The 12,521-nt window shown below is 42.8% G+C and overlaps 1 protein-coding gene across 2 annotated transcripts in view; it reads left to right on the top strand.

Moving 5' to 3' along the window:
• Positions 1-12,521, top strand: part of UGGT1 (UDP-glucose glycoprotein glucosyltransferase 1) — a 78,737-nt gene that overhangs the window by 18,670 nt on the left and 47,546 nt on the right. For both annotated transcript variants that reach the window (XM_019542922.1, XM_019542924.1), the window contains exons 8-12: positions 1,085-1,163; positions 1,550-1,650; positions 3,536-3,635; positions 5,515-5,575; positions 11,485-11,576. In XM_019542922.1, coding sequence (XP_019398467.1) covers positions 1,085-1,163; positions 1,550-1,650; positions 3,536-3,635; positions 5,515-5,575; positions 11,485-11,576 — 433 coding nt within the window. The remainder of the gene's footprint in view (positions 1-1,084; positions 1,164-1,549; positions 1,651-3,535; positions 3,636-5,514; positions 5,576-11,484; positions 11,577-12,521) is intronic.

Consider the following 12,521-nt stretch of genomic DNA (forward strand, 5'->3'; position numbering starts at 1 on the left):
AGGTTGGCTTTTTCCTGGGCGTCAGTTGTCAGTTGCCCCATCTGGTTTAGCAGGGGTCCAACATTGCCCTTGCTTTTCCTCCGGCTCCCCACCACCCCCTCAAAGTGTGTGAACATGTATTTTATAGAACATATTCTCTGGTCCAAGCTTGCTCAGAAAACTCAAAAGATGTTTCTGGAATTGCAGTAACATTTTCTACTAGTGAAACCGGGTCTCACTGTCCTACTGCTAATGTGAACTTGTTCTCACTTATACTTTGAACTTAATTTTGTGAATGTTGTTTTTTGTTGAACTGTAAACTCAATGGAATAGCAGTGGCTACATTGTTTACATTTTTTATATAGTGGATACAGCTCACTGTATACACTTCATACCAGGTGCTTTGTGATCTGATTCTTTTCTTTTAAAATGTTTTGCCATTTACAAAAGTAATCCTTTAAATTATTCTAGATTGAGTGAAGTTCATTCAAGTAGATTACTAGTTATGGTTTTGAAAATAACAGGCACACTGCAGTATTTGACTCAAGCTAATTTAGGCAGCTTCTCTTGTTAATGTGTCAAGAATTCTATTAGTTTGTCATGGCAACTTCAGCAAGACTCGTGTGCAGTCATTTATAGAGTAGAAACTATTGTGGTCAGAAGGGTTAGAGACCTTTTTCTTCAAAGAAAAAAACCTCAAGATAATACAGTCTGCAGGAAGATAAAAATAATCTTTAAAGTGTTAAGATATGGTGGTTTTTACAACTTATTAAAACTGAACCATGGCAGAACTGATCTATGTTACCTGTTTACTGAAAAAAAGTGTGGCCTTAGTGAATCTTCTATACCTGGATTTCCTTATTCTTACTCATCCTCCTTATGATTGTCTGTTTTCTGTTCTTGAGTCATCTCTCCTTGGGTAAGAGGATTTGGGGGTAGAGAAGAGTGAGTTCTCAATGAGATGTAAAAGCAAGAGTTCAGTATAAGCACTGAGAAGGTATTATTTCTTGATGCTATTTTGTAGCATTAGCAAAAATACAGCATGTCAATAAAAAACTGCCTTGGGCATAATGCAGTAATAGTGGTATTTGCCATGTGTTTATAGGCACAGATATGAATGCTACTGTGATAGATGAAAATGACCCAATTGATGAAGTACAAGGATTCCTTTTTGGAAAACTAAGGTAAAGTGTTTTTCATAGTAAAAATCTATTTTATGAAATTTCTTTGTCTTTAGTTGTCAATACCGTTTGTTTGTGTCTGGATATCTACAAGGCACAAAGCTGCAATATGTAGACATGTGGCAATTAAAAGGTTATTGCATGGAGCACAGTTGCATATGCCTAGTGGAGAACTGCTGTTTTGCTTCCTGTACTTGAACTACCTTGGGTTTCTCCACACAATAGTGCTCTGTGCCATGTAGACATACACTTACATTTGAAGTTTTAAAAGTATACTCACATGGTTGAAGGGGTCTAAGAGGCAGACCAAAGCAGTCTCCATGTAATAACAGCATCATTACTTTCACTTTCCTCTCCAATTTCCACAGCAATTCTGTTCTTCCTTTCAGGCAGTTGTATCCTGAATTGAAGGAAGAGCTAAAAGAGCTCCGAAAGCATCTTGTTGAAAGTACCAATGAAATGGCACCTTTAAAAGTATGGCAACTACAAGGTAATCTGTGGGAGCTTCTTCTAATTCATGGTGAAATTACGTTTATATTAAAACACATCCTGATTCTCTCAGTACAACTGATGCTTGCTTATGTCAGGATATACCTTACTGTAAATCGTTATAAATCCAGCAGTTTCCAGTCTAAGTTACTTGGGAAATCTTAGAAGTTATTCTTAAAAACACTCTACACCAGGCAGAGCAATGTTTCTTGACCTCTTTAGACTCAAAGCATTCCTAAATGGATTTGAAGCATCCCTTGGAAAATGTCAGCTCTTAGGTTTTCACTTTGTTTTTTGACTACAGCAAAATAATAGAGCAATTCTTTGGTCGCAAAGAACTCAGAAAGGCCAGAACATGTCAGAATGTTTTTAACACTATGGGTTTCTACTTGAAATCACTGGCTTTATCTTGTGAATCATGTTTTGGCACCTAACAGTACTAACATTGGGTGACACCCTGTGGCACCCTTGGAAGGGTCTCAAGGCATCCCAGGCTTTCCCATGTCCTGGTTGAGAATTACTGAGCAAGAGGATCCATGAAGCTTACTTTCTGTACAGACCTGTTGCTAATATGCAAGCTTTCTTGTCTGTATCTTGCAATAGAGGATGACAGCTTGGAGTATGTGCAAAGAACAGAAAATGCAATGAGGAAGACAGAGCATTTTCCTATCTCAGTGGTTTTCTTAAGACTATGAATAACTAGGTTCAGGATATTTATCTTGAGCTCCATGTCCTTTGTCCCACCTGTACCTACTTTAGTGTGACACCCCCCTCCTAAGATTGTAGTCATGGTATGCATGTAAATAGTTTCACTGAATAAAATGGAACTGTTTTCATAGGTAAATGTAATGATTATGCACAGTAGTTAAGGATAAGTGGCCAGGGACTCAGTCCCATGTAATGCTGAATATTGTCAATTCCTATTGTGATAACATCTATCTTCTGGGAAGTAATGTAGCTAACTTATAAGTAGAGTGAATTTAGCACTCCAGTCTTGAAAGGCTTTTAGTCTCTCTGTTGTACTCAGGAGAACAATCCTGTAAGTCAGTATGTTTTTTTGATAAAACATGAATGATTTTTTTTCTTTTTTGCCCCAGTGTAAATACCTTGTTGTTTAAAGTATTAACATTTCCTGGGGTTTTTAATTGCTGAGTCAGCTATCCATTTCTTTTGAAAACTAAGCAAAATAGAAGTAATGATAAATAGGAAATGAAGTACCTTTTTAAACCTGTTGCTTGTTTGGGTCCCTAACCAGTGAAACAAGGAGACAGATAATGCCATAAAAGAGACTTATTCAGCCTGATGTAGCTAATGTTCCACATGTGCACAGTAAATAGGTGTCTGCAGCTGTCTGCAGAGGTTTGGTTTAAAGAAGTCAGTTATACAGGAATGGCTAACAATGGCTGTAAATCAGGAAGATGACAGAAACAAACCTCTAAGGGTACAGACAGAGGTAACAATCCTTACCATTATCAAACAATACTGATAGAAGCTGTTGGGATGCCACTGATGGTCTGGGTTTGATTCTGTAGTGATACAACTGTAACAAAATTATTCCACTTTAAACGTGTTTTCCTCTAGGATCAAAGTTAGGGAGATGTAGTTCCCTTTTATTACTACAGGATCATGCACATGTAACAGTTACAGTATATCTGCTGTATACTCCAAAGAAGCAGGAGCGTCCCCTGCCATTTTAAGTGGCTACAAATATATGTTTGTCCATACTCAAAATCAGATGCAAAGATAACGAAGCTTTGAAGATCAGGTAGTTTTATGTCCCAAGCTTTCTTTCTGGGCTAAGTTAACAACTGTATAGTTTTTCTCTAAATCCAGTCACTGAGCTATTTTCAGTTTCTGCTCCTTTACTTAACTGTTTTTATTTTTAGATTTAAGTTTTCAAGCTGCTGCCCGCATCTTAGCTGCTCCGACTGTGGATGCCTTGATGGTCATGAAAGATCTCAGCCAGAACTTTCCCACAAAGGCCAGGTAATTTGTTACAGAAAATTGGGAATTTTTCCCTATGCAAGAACTATTTTAATCTTGTTCTTGTGTTTGCACTGCTTGAGGGCCTTCTTAATATTTGGGTCAGTCTTAACTGGAAGCAAGCAAGAGAGCATCTCTCTTGATACACTCCTTTGAACCTAACAGTGTATCCATGATAAGATCTGCAGGAAGAGAATGGAAGAGCGTGATCTGCTGCTGTTAGTGGAAGCCAAAGCTGACTATTGGAATTCTGAGGTCACCTGCCTGACTTATGTTCCTAGACAGATCCTAAGGCTTTCTTCTAAAGTGGTTTCCCTTTGTAGTACTAAAATGCATACTAGACTTTTGCTGCAGCTCTCACTGCTTGGAGGGGCGTTGCTTTACAACAGGGTGTAAAATTAATTCAGCCCTGTGGGGCAAGTCTGCTATTCAGATTGGACCCGCAGATGGGCTCCACATGCCACATCCAGTGTGTCCGGGAGCAGCTGGAGCACACCATATGTGCAGTGCAGGCCTGTTGTGGTTGCTCTGTCACTCTGGAGGAGTGTGGCATATGGCAGCTGCTCAAGGATGCACTGCTGGATCCACCATGGACCTGACATACTGGAGCAGGTGCCACATGTAGGACTATTCAGCCCACACCACATGTTGCCTCTGGATCAACTCTGAAACCCATAGGCAGCACTAGGGGCCAGTTGATAGGGCTCTGTGGGCTGTATCTTTGACATCCCTGCTTTAGAATTAGTGGTGAATGGAGCACATCTGGTGATGGAGATGACCAATTGTGAAAAACAGAACAAGTACCCATTAGTTAAAGTCATGAGAAAGGTCACATCCCTCTTTTGACTGAGGGAAGAATTAAAAAAGGTTGTGGTCATGGTTTTACTGATAAGTGTGAAGTGACTTTTCCTTTGAGAGGTCTTATGATTTGGATGGCAGGGATGATGGTGCTACAGCTCTTTAACTAAAAAGAGGCATATTTAGGGGACAGGAGGAAACTTTGAGCTGTAGTCATTTCTTCCTTTCACTGACAGATGTTATCTATGCACTTTACAACTTTTTTATTGACCATAATCTCACCCTTACCTTAAGAGCCAAAATCTGTCCATTGCATACCAGAACCTGTTGTTATTCAGTCTCCTTGAGGATATTCATTGTAATACTTGAATGAATATATTGATTGTGATACTTTATTTGCATGATTACGGTTCTGTTCACAGAACAAATAAGCAGAGACTTACAAGATGGGAAGGACCGTGTTTATTAAAGGCACTAGATTGTTATCTAAGACAGTTGGTTTCTATTCCTGGCTCTAGCACAGATTCCCCAGGTGATATTGGTCAAAACCAATTTAGAGAGGCGCATATTTAGAGAGGCTAAATTTAAGTTGCAGGAACAGCCATAATTCTGGGATTTCCTAGTTTGAGTGTTCGTCTTGCTGTTAAAAAGTTATTTGCTGATGTTGCTCATAAACTGATCAGAATTGATGCCTGTTATATTTTCCAAATCTGAAGGAGTTTACAATTCAAAGTGGTAGAGACAAGGAAGTGGTAACATTCTGTTTATTATACCTGGATTTACTATGTATAATTACAATCTGAGGCATTCCCAAGTTTTAGTGTGGTCTTTTCTTTAAATGGTTTTTTTGGGATAAGTACATTAGTATAATATAGTGTGATCTATAGAATTATAGCAGATAGTCTTGATAGTCCTGTCCTCATAGTTGTGCACAAAAGTGAGTTTTTCCAATTGCAGATGAGAAAAATTCCTTGCTCTGAGGAACTCAAATGTATTTAAACAGGTTAACAAAACAGAGAGGGTGATGGAAAGAGACCTGACAGCATCTCTAAAATACAAATTTATTTATTTTGTATTTCCTTAGAGCAATAACTAAGACAGCTGTTTCCTCAGAAATCAGGACAGAAATTGAAGAGAACCAAAAGGTAATGCCTACAGAGAACTATCTGGTGCATTCATGTACTTCATGTAGACTTTGAATATTGAACTGTAATTTTCAATTTAAATGTTTAACTCAAGCAAGAGTTTTGTTCTTTATTTTTAGTAATACATAAATACACACTTCTAAGTGTGTATAAGTCTTGGTTTTTCAAAAGTTTGTTTAAGAGTATAACTTTCTTTAGCCAAATGCATAATTATGGGCCAAAGTGTCAATGAGAAAGTGAAAATGGAAGATATTTTTGTGGAATAATGTCATTGGACTGATCCCTACAACACCTTTTACCAGTGGTCAAGAGATTGTGAGCATAAAGTCACATTAATCATTTGCTAATCTGAATTCAGGATCTGTTCACAGATGATTAGTTATTTTTAGATTATACTAGGAAGACTTGTGGCTTGTTCACAAGGGTGCTGAGGAAAACTGGTCTGTGAGCAGTCAAATAAGGAGTTTCTTCTTAAAGTTTAAGAGGCAGAAGAATTAAATTTTATTTGACTTGGCATTTAGAAAACTGTTTCTGGGTACACAAGTTGATCAAATTATATAGGGAAACCACAGAAACATTTTGAATCCTCTTGATATCACTTGCCTAGAACTGCTTTTAGGGGGGAGGAGAAAAAAAAAAAAAAAGTGTTGGGACTTTTCTCATGTAGCAGTCCTATACCTCTCTTACTTCTTTAACTCAAGAAGTCCATAATAGCTACCCTACCAAGGGGAAGAGGAGAGTGTGGGCCTCAGTTTATTTCAGATGGTTTCATAGTTGGTCGGGTCGGAAGGGCCCTGAGCAGATCATCGAGTCCAACCCCTTGCCATGGCAGGAAAGAGTTCTGGGGTCTAACAACCCCAGCAAGGTAGGCATCTAGCCTCCTCTTAAAAGACCCCCAGGGTAGAAGCTGGCACCACTTCTCTTGGAAGTTGGTTCCAGATCCTAGCCGCCCCGACAGTGAAGTAGTGCCTCCTGATGTCTAGCCTGAATCTACCCTCTGCTAGTTTGTGACCGTTATTCCTAGTCACTCCTGGTAGTGCTCGGGGGAACAGGGACTCCCCCAGTGCCTGCTGGTCCCCTCTGACTAGTTTGTAACAGGCTGCTAGATCCCCCCTCAGCCTTCTCTTGTGGAGGCTGAACAGGTTCAGGTCCCTTAGCCTCTCCTCATAGGGCCTGCCCTGCTGCCTCCTCATCATGCGAGTGGCCCTCCTCTGGACCCTCTCCATGTTGTCCATATCGCTCTTGAAGTGCGGCACCCAGAACTGGACGCAGTACTCCAGCTGCACCCTGACCAGCGTTGCATGGTGGGGGAGGATTACCTCCTTAGACCTGCTTGAGATGAATCTGTGGATGCATGAGAAGGTATGGTTGGCCTTTCTGACCGCGTCCCCACATTGTTGGCCCATGTTCATTTTGGCATCAGTAGTGACTCCAAGATCCTTTTCTGCCTCTGCACTGACGAGAAGGGAGTTCCCCAGCCTGTAGGTATGGTGCTGGTTCTTCCTCCCCAGGTGAAGTACCTTTCACTTGTCAGTGTTGAAACCCATCCTGTTCTCATCTGCCCACCCCTGTAACCTGTCTAGGTCCGATTGCAGCCTATTTCTCCTTCTAGCATGCCCACATCTTAATGTCATCAGCAAATTTGATGAGGGTGCTTTTTACCCCCTCATCCAAAACACTGATGAAGATGTTGAACAGTGCGGGCCCGAGCACTGAGCTCTGAGGAACCCCACTGCCCACATCCCTCCAAGTCGAAAATGACCCATCCACCACCACGCTCTGGGTGTGGCTCTCCAGCCAGTTAGTGACCCATTTGACTGTGTAGGTGTCGACACCACAGTTCCCTAGTTCCTTTAATGATAATGGGGTGAGAGACAGTGTGGAAGGCCTTCTGAAAGTCCAGAAAGACTATGTCCACTGCTGTCCCTGCATGTAGGGATTTTGTGACCTGGTCATAGAAGGCCACCAGCTTGGTCTGACAGCATCTGCCTCTAATGAACCAGTGTTGGTTGCCCCTAAGCATAATCTCCCCTGCTGGCCCCTTGGAGACATGTGCCAGGATAATTCTCTCAAAAAAGCTTCCCCAGGATCAAGGTAAGACTAACTGGCCTATAGTTTCCTGGGTCCTGCTTCCTCTCTTTTTTGAAAATGGGAACCACATTGGCCCTCTTCCAGTCCTCTGGCACCACTCCAGAGCACCACGAGTGCTCGTAAAGCTGTGCCAGGGGTCCCGCAATGACCTCTGCCAATTCCCTTAGATCGTCAGGACCAGCTGATTTAAAGACATCCAGTCCCTCCAGAAGTTCCCTGGCTATATCCTCTCACTGACCCTTGGCCTGGGTGTGCTTCCCTTGAGGCCTGTGGAAGTCCCGGGGGTGGGGGGTGACCCAGTCCCTGCTCAGGGAAATGGAGGCAAAGAAATTGTTAAATAGGTTAGCTTTGTTGTCTGGTGTGATGACCAGATTTGGTTCATTATTGGTATGAGGGTGAACAGAGAAAGTTTATAGTTTGTAATATTTAAAGAACCACATTAAATAGGCAGTTATGAAAAGTGGTCACGAGCCTTATCTGTACTTCTGAATAGACTTCAGTGTACATAGAAAAATGGGAAAGGACTTCTGATATAGTGCACTGGGAATTATGCAAACCAGTTGTGACCCTGAGCATGCCCCCTGTCACATCACATGCCAGCCCACCCACCTGTCTTTCTGGGGCAGTTTGCACAGTCTCACCTGCCACAACTTTGCTGCTCCCAAAAGCTGATGGTATAATGCAGGAAGCTGCCCATTCCCAGGCTTAGTGCCAGGGGGTGCTGTCTGCAGCTCCTAACTTCCCCTACACCACAGCCCATGCCTTGCAAATGGCATCCACATGATATAATCGTAACCTATATCATGACTGGTACTCCAAGGTCTCATAGGGACTCTCCCCCCCTGGAGTAGCAGGTCATTGTGCTTGCCCTTAAGATCTTCCTTTCATCCCACTCCCAGCCTCCTCGCAGCAGAGGACTTACCAAGTCCAGGACTATCCCCTAACTGTCTGGCAGAGTCCCCTACTCAGCCTCTGGCCGAAACTATAGCCTCAGGCATTCACGACCATGCCTTGGCCTCTTCCCCACACATGGGGTGTGGTGTAGAGGCTCTAGAGGGGTCATAGTAGGAACCCCACCTGGGTCTTCTCATCATCATGAGAAATTATTCACGGGGCTGGCCCTTGCATTACCCTTCAGGCTTACTCCCAATTCAGCCCTACTCAGCGCACCCCTGGGACTGCCCTTCAGGCTTACTTCTTATCCCTACTCAGCACCGTCCTGTCCCCCCACACAGCCCTTCAGGCCTACTCCAGTTCCGCCACACAGCTATGCTCCCCCACACTACCCTACACACAAGCATACTTGGCCCCCACTACTCCCACATCTCCACACTACCCCCTCAGGGGTCTCCGGGATCTCATGTTCCTGCTGGGTGCAGGTGGCACCCCACTTGCTGTGCTTGGCCCCACAACTTCCTCCAGCAGCCTCCAAAGCCCCAAAGATGGGGGCTAGGGTTAAGGCACCCTGACCCACCTTTCAACAGGGAGGTCACTGGCCTGGCATTTCCTGGGGGCTCCCGCACCACCAGACCACCCTTCCCTAGCAGGGTGCAGGTTTAGGTCATGACCAGGACCAGGAGCCTCCTGCTCTTACCTTCTAGATGCTCATGCTGAGATGCCAGGTGATGTTTCTGCCTGGGGTAGCAGCAGCAGCAAACTGCAGCCTTTATCGCTCTTGCTCTCAAAATGGCTGCTGTCATCAGGCACCTGGTAGTTGCCTGACTCTGCCCTTAAAGTGACAGGCACCCAAAAGTGCTCTGCCACACCCATCCAATTAGCAGTGGCAGGAGGACTTGTACAATATGCTAAAATGTGCTCTTTGTAGCTGCCGAGGTGGATGAAGGAGCATAGGTGTGATATTAGTAGTGAAACCAGGAATGTCTTTTGGTGTGAGACCTTGATTGCATTCTATGTTGGCACAAATGGGAAGAATACAAACTTATACTGAGATATTTTCTGCATTGAAATTTGGTCAGCTCTCAGATTTATGGATTTAATTGACAAGTATGTCCCAGTGGTAGAAGCAGCCAGAAAGCTGCTTAACAAGCTTCCTCTGGATTCTGTTATGGAAAGGAAATCTGTGAGATAGATTAAATAGAGTGTGGTTTGGGGGCTTGCTCCAGACACTGCTATGATCTGATGATTTTTTTAGTAGCTGAAACAGACCTTTGATCTGTAGACTGTCAAATATAGTTTAAACTAGCCCTGAGAGCATTTCCACCTAGGTTACAGAGCGGGCCAGTTTTCAGTTGGCCCTAGGATCTAAGCGATGCAAAGTGGCATAGCTTTGTTCCTGCTTTTAACTCCGAATGCTTTGGCTGCAGCTGAAGATCTAGCAATGTTTCTGTAAAGCACACCTTTTGCAAGACCTAACCCTTCTGTTTGTGTAGATACCATCTTGGTGAGGTTGTGGCCATTACTCTACTGTAAATAATTAAATATCAGATTGCCATAACTTAATAGAGATCCAAAAGAAGATCTGATCCAATCTTGTGCATTATGTTCTGCCAGGCTCCAATAACATTTTTTTTCACTGTATTAAGCCCATGTTAAGTCTTCCTGTTTTATACAAAGTTTCCTTGTGCTGGGCAACTGTTAGTCTTCTGTTCCTCTTTTTGCAACTTTGTTTCAACTCTGTTCAGATATCCTCTTTATGGTATTTAATTTTGATACCTACAACTAATGAATAGAATGATGTTCTTTATTATTGTACCTTTTCTTGACGTCATACACAAGAACTGCCACTGCGTGACCAAGAGAGATAAAAAATGTTGGGTTTCTTTTGCTTGCCCCCCGCCCCCCAATTTAAATGCTGGGATCAAAGAAGTTACAGTCAACTTTTGTAGAGTAACTGTAAACCTTTTTTTCTGTTCCAGTCTCCTGTTAGTCCAGTTATTCTCTATACCAGTGTCTTGATCTATGGGGTTATGCTTCCCCATTTTAATTGGATCACATCGAGGTACTTGGGGAAAACTTATTTCTAAAATTCTTTACCAGTTCAAGTGGTATCCACAACCAGCCTACCATTGTGGCTTGGCCTTGTTAGTAATTGTTAGTCTTTCATTTGTTCACCAGTGTTGCAGCCAGCCAGGTTCCCAATATCAGCAAGTGTCTGGCCCTGTATTCCACTGGCACCTCTGCAAACAGCCTTAGGACTACAATTTGTCTTGTTATCTGGCTTATACCCTAATGTGTACCCTATGCCCAGCCTGTAGACAGCATTCTCACCTATTCCAAACCTTGCTACTCCACCCTAAAACTCTCCCTTACCTTCCACAGCTGTGAAGGAGTGAGACGTGGGGTGGTCAACTAAAGAGTTAAGCATTACAGATCACAGTATATTTTTATCCTTGATTATTTCAAGACCCTTCTGGTCTCCATGAGAGGTGGATTTCCACAGAGCAAATAAATAGCAGATCTTTGAACAGAAGCTAAGGTCTCCTGGGTTCCCAGGCTCTACCTGTTTAATAGACTGCCTCAGCCGAATTTTCCCTCTTAGTTTTGTTATAGTACAACTTATTGTACAATGCAAAATAATTCCTACAAAGTTGATACTTGTAAGTGGTTATCATGTACTCCCATAATCCTCTCTCCTCTCAACCTGTATATAATTGGTTGTTTTAGCTTAATGTATGAGTGCTGCATTCAGTTACAAAAAAGGCTGATGTGGAGAATTAATTTGTTGCAATTTAAAATGATACAATGCAAGTAAAAGTAATACTTGATTACTAAAGAATACATGCTTTGGAAGTTTTTTTAAAACTACTTTTGTATAGTTCTTAGCATTTTTCTAATGGTTTTGTTATGCTTTCCTTCAGTACTTCAAGGGAACATTAGGATTACAGCCTGGAGATTCTGCCCTCTTCATCAATGGACTGCATATTGATTTAGATACCCAAGACATATTTAGGTATGTATGTTGGACACTTCAGAATCAAGAATATGTTACTGCATGTATGTGTAGAAATTAACTTGCTATGGGAGTGTACATTAGCATTGCAAATTCAGTACAGTGAAAGACTATAAAACTATTTGTTAGAGAAGCATTTAGTATTGAGTTTTTTTGTTGTTTGATTTACAATACTAAAAAGTAAGTGATGCTTCCTTCCCTCAAACAAAGCTCTGAGTTAAGGTTGTCAAGATGTCACTAATGCACTTCTTCAAGAATATGCTGAAGTTCTTTGCTGTTTGCTCTGAGAAGAAGTTACATATATTCCTATCACTGTTACTAGTATGTATTGAGGATGGGATATCGCTCCTGTGTCTAGTTTTCCAGCTAACTTAATTTTCATGAGGTATTATTTAGAGGCACACCAATACATTGATCTGATATTGGATTGGTACCGATATAAAGAAAACTGGCTATATCGGATATTGGCCCTATGGGGCTGATAATTTGGCTGATAAATGCCTGTGGGTGGGCTGCAACCAGGGCTGTGTGGGATTCTTCTAAGCAGGGGTTGGGCTTGGAGCAGACACCAGTGGCACTTGGAGGATGCTGCATCCACCCCAAATTTTGCTGCTACTCCATTCCCAGTGCTGCCGCTGCCAGCCACTCAGCACAGCCCTGGCTCAATGCCCCACCTCCACCTATGTCCCAGGAAGAGCTGGGGCTGTGCCAGGGGCGGAGTGGCAGCAAAATTTGGGGTGGATGCAGCATCCTCCCAGCACCTGCTCCGAACCCAGCCCCCGCCGAGAAGAGCCCTGCACAACTCTGGCTTCCAGCCTGCCCTGCCCTGGCCCATGTAGCTCTGGGGGGTCGGGAGTGGAGCTATGGCAAACTTTAGGGTGGCTGCAGCCCACTCCACAGCCCCCGCCCCAAGCCCAGCCCCCGCCGAGAAGAACCCAGCCACAC

This window comes from Crocodylus porosus, unplaced genomic scaffold (genome assembly GCF_001723895.1).
Source record: "Crocodylus porosus isolate Cpor-Errol unplaced genomic scaffold, CroPor_comp1, whole genome shotgun sequence".
Taxonomy (NCBI): domain Eukaryota; kingdom Metazoa; phylum Chordata; order Crocodylia; family Crocodylidae; genus Crocodylus; species Crocodylus porosus.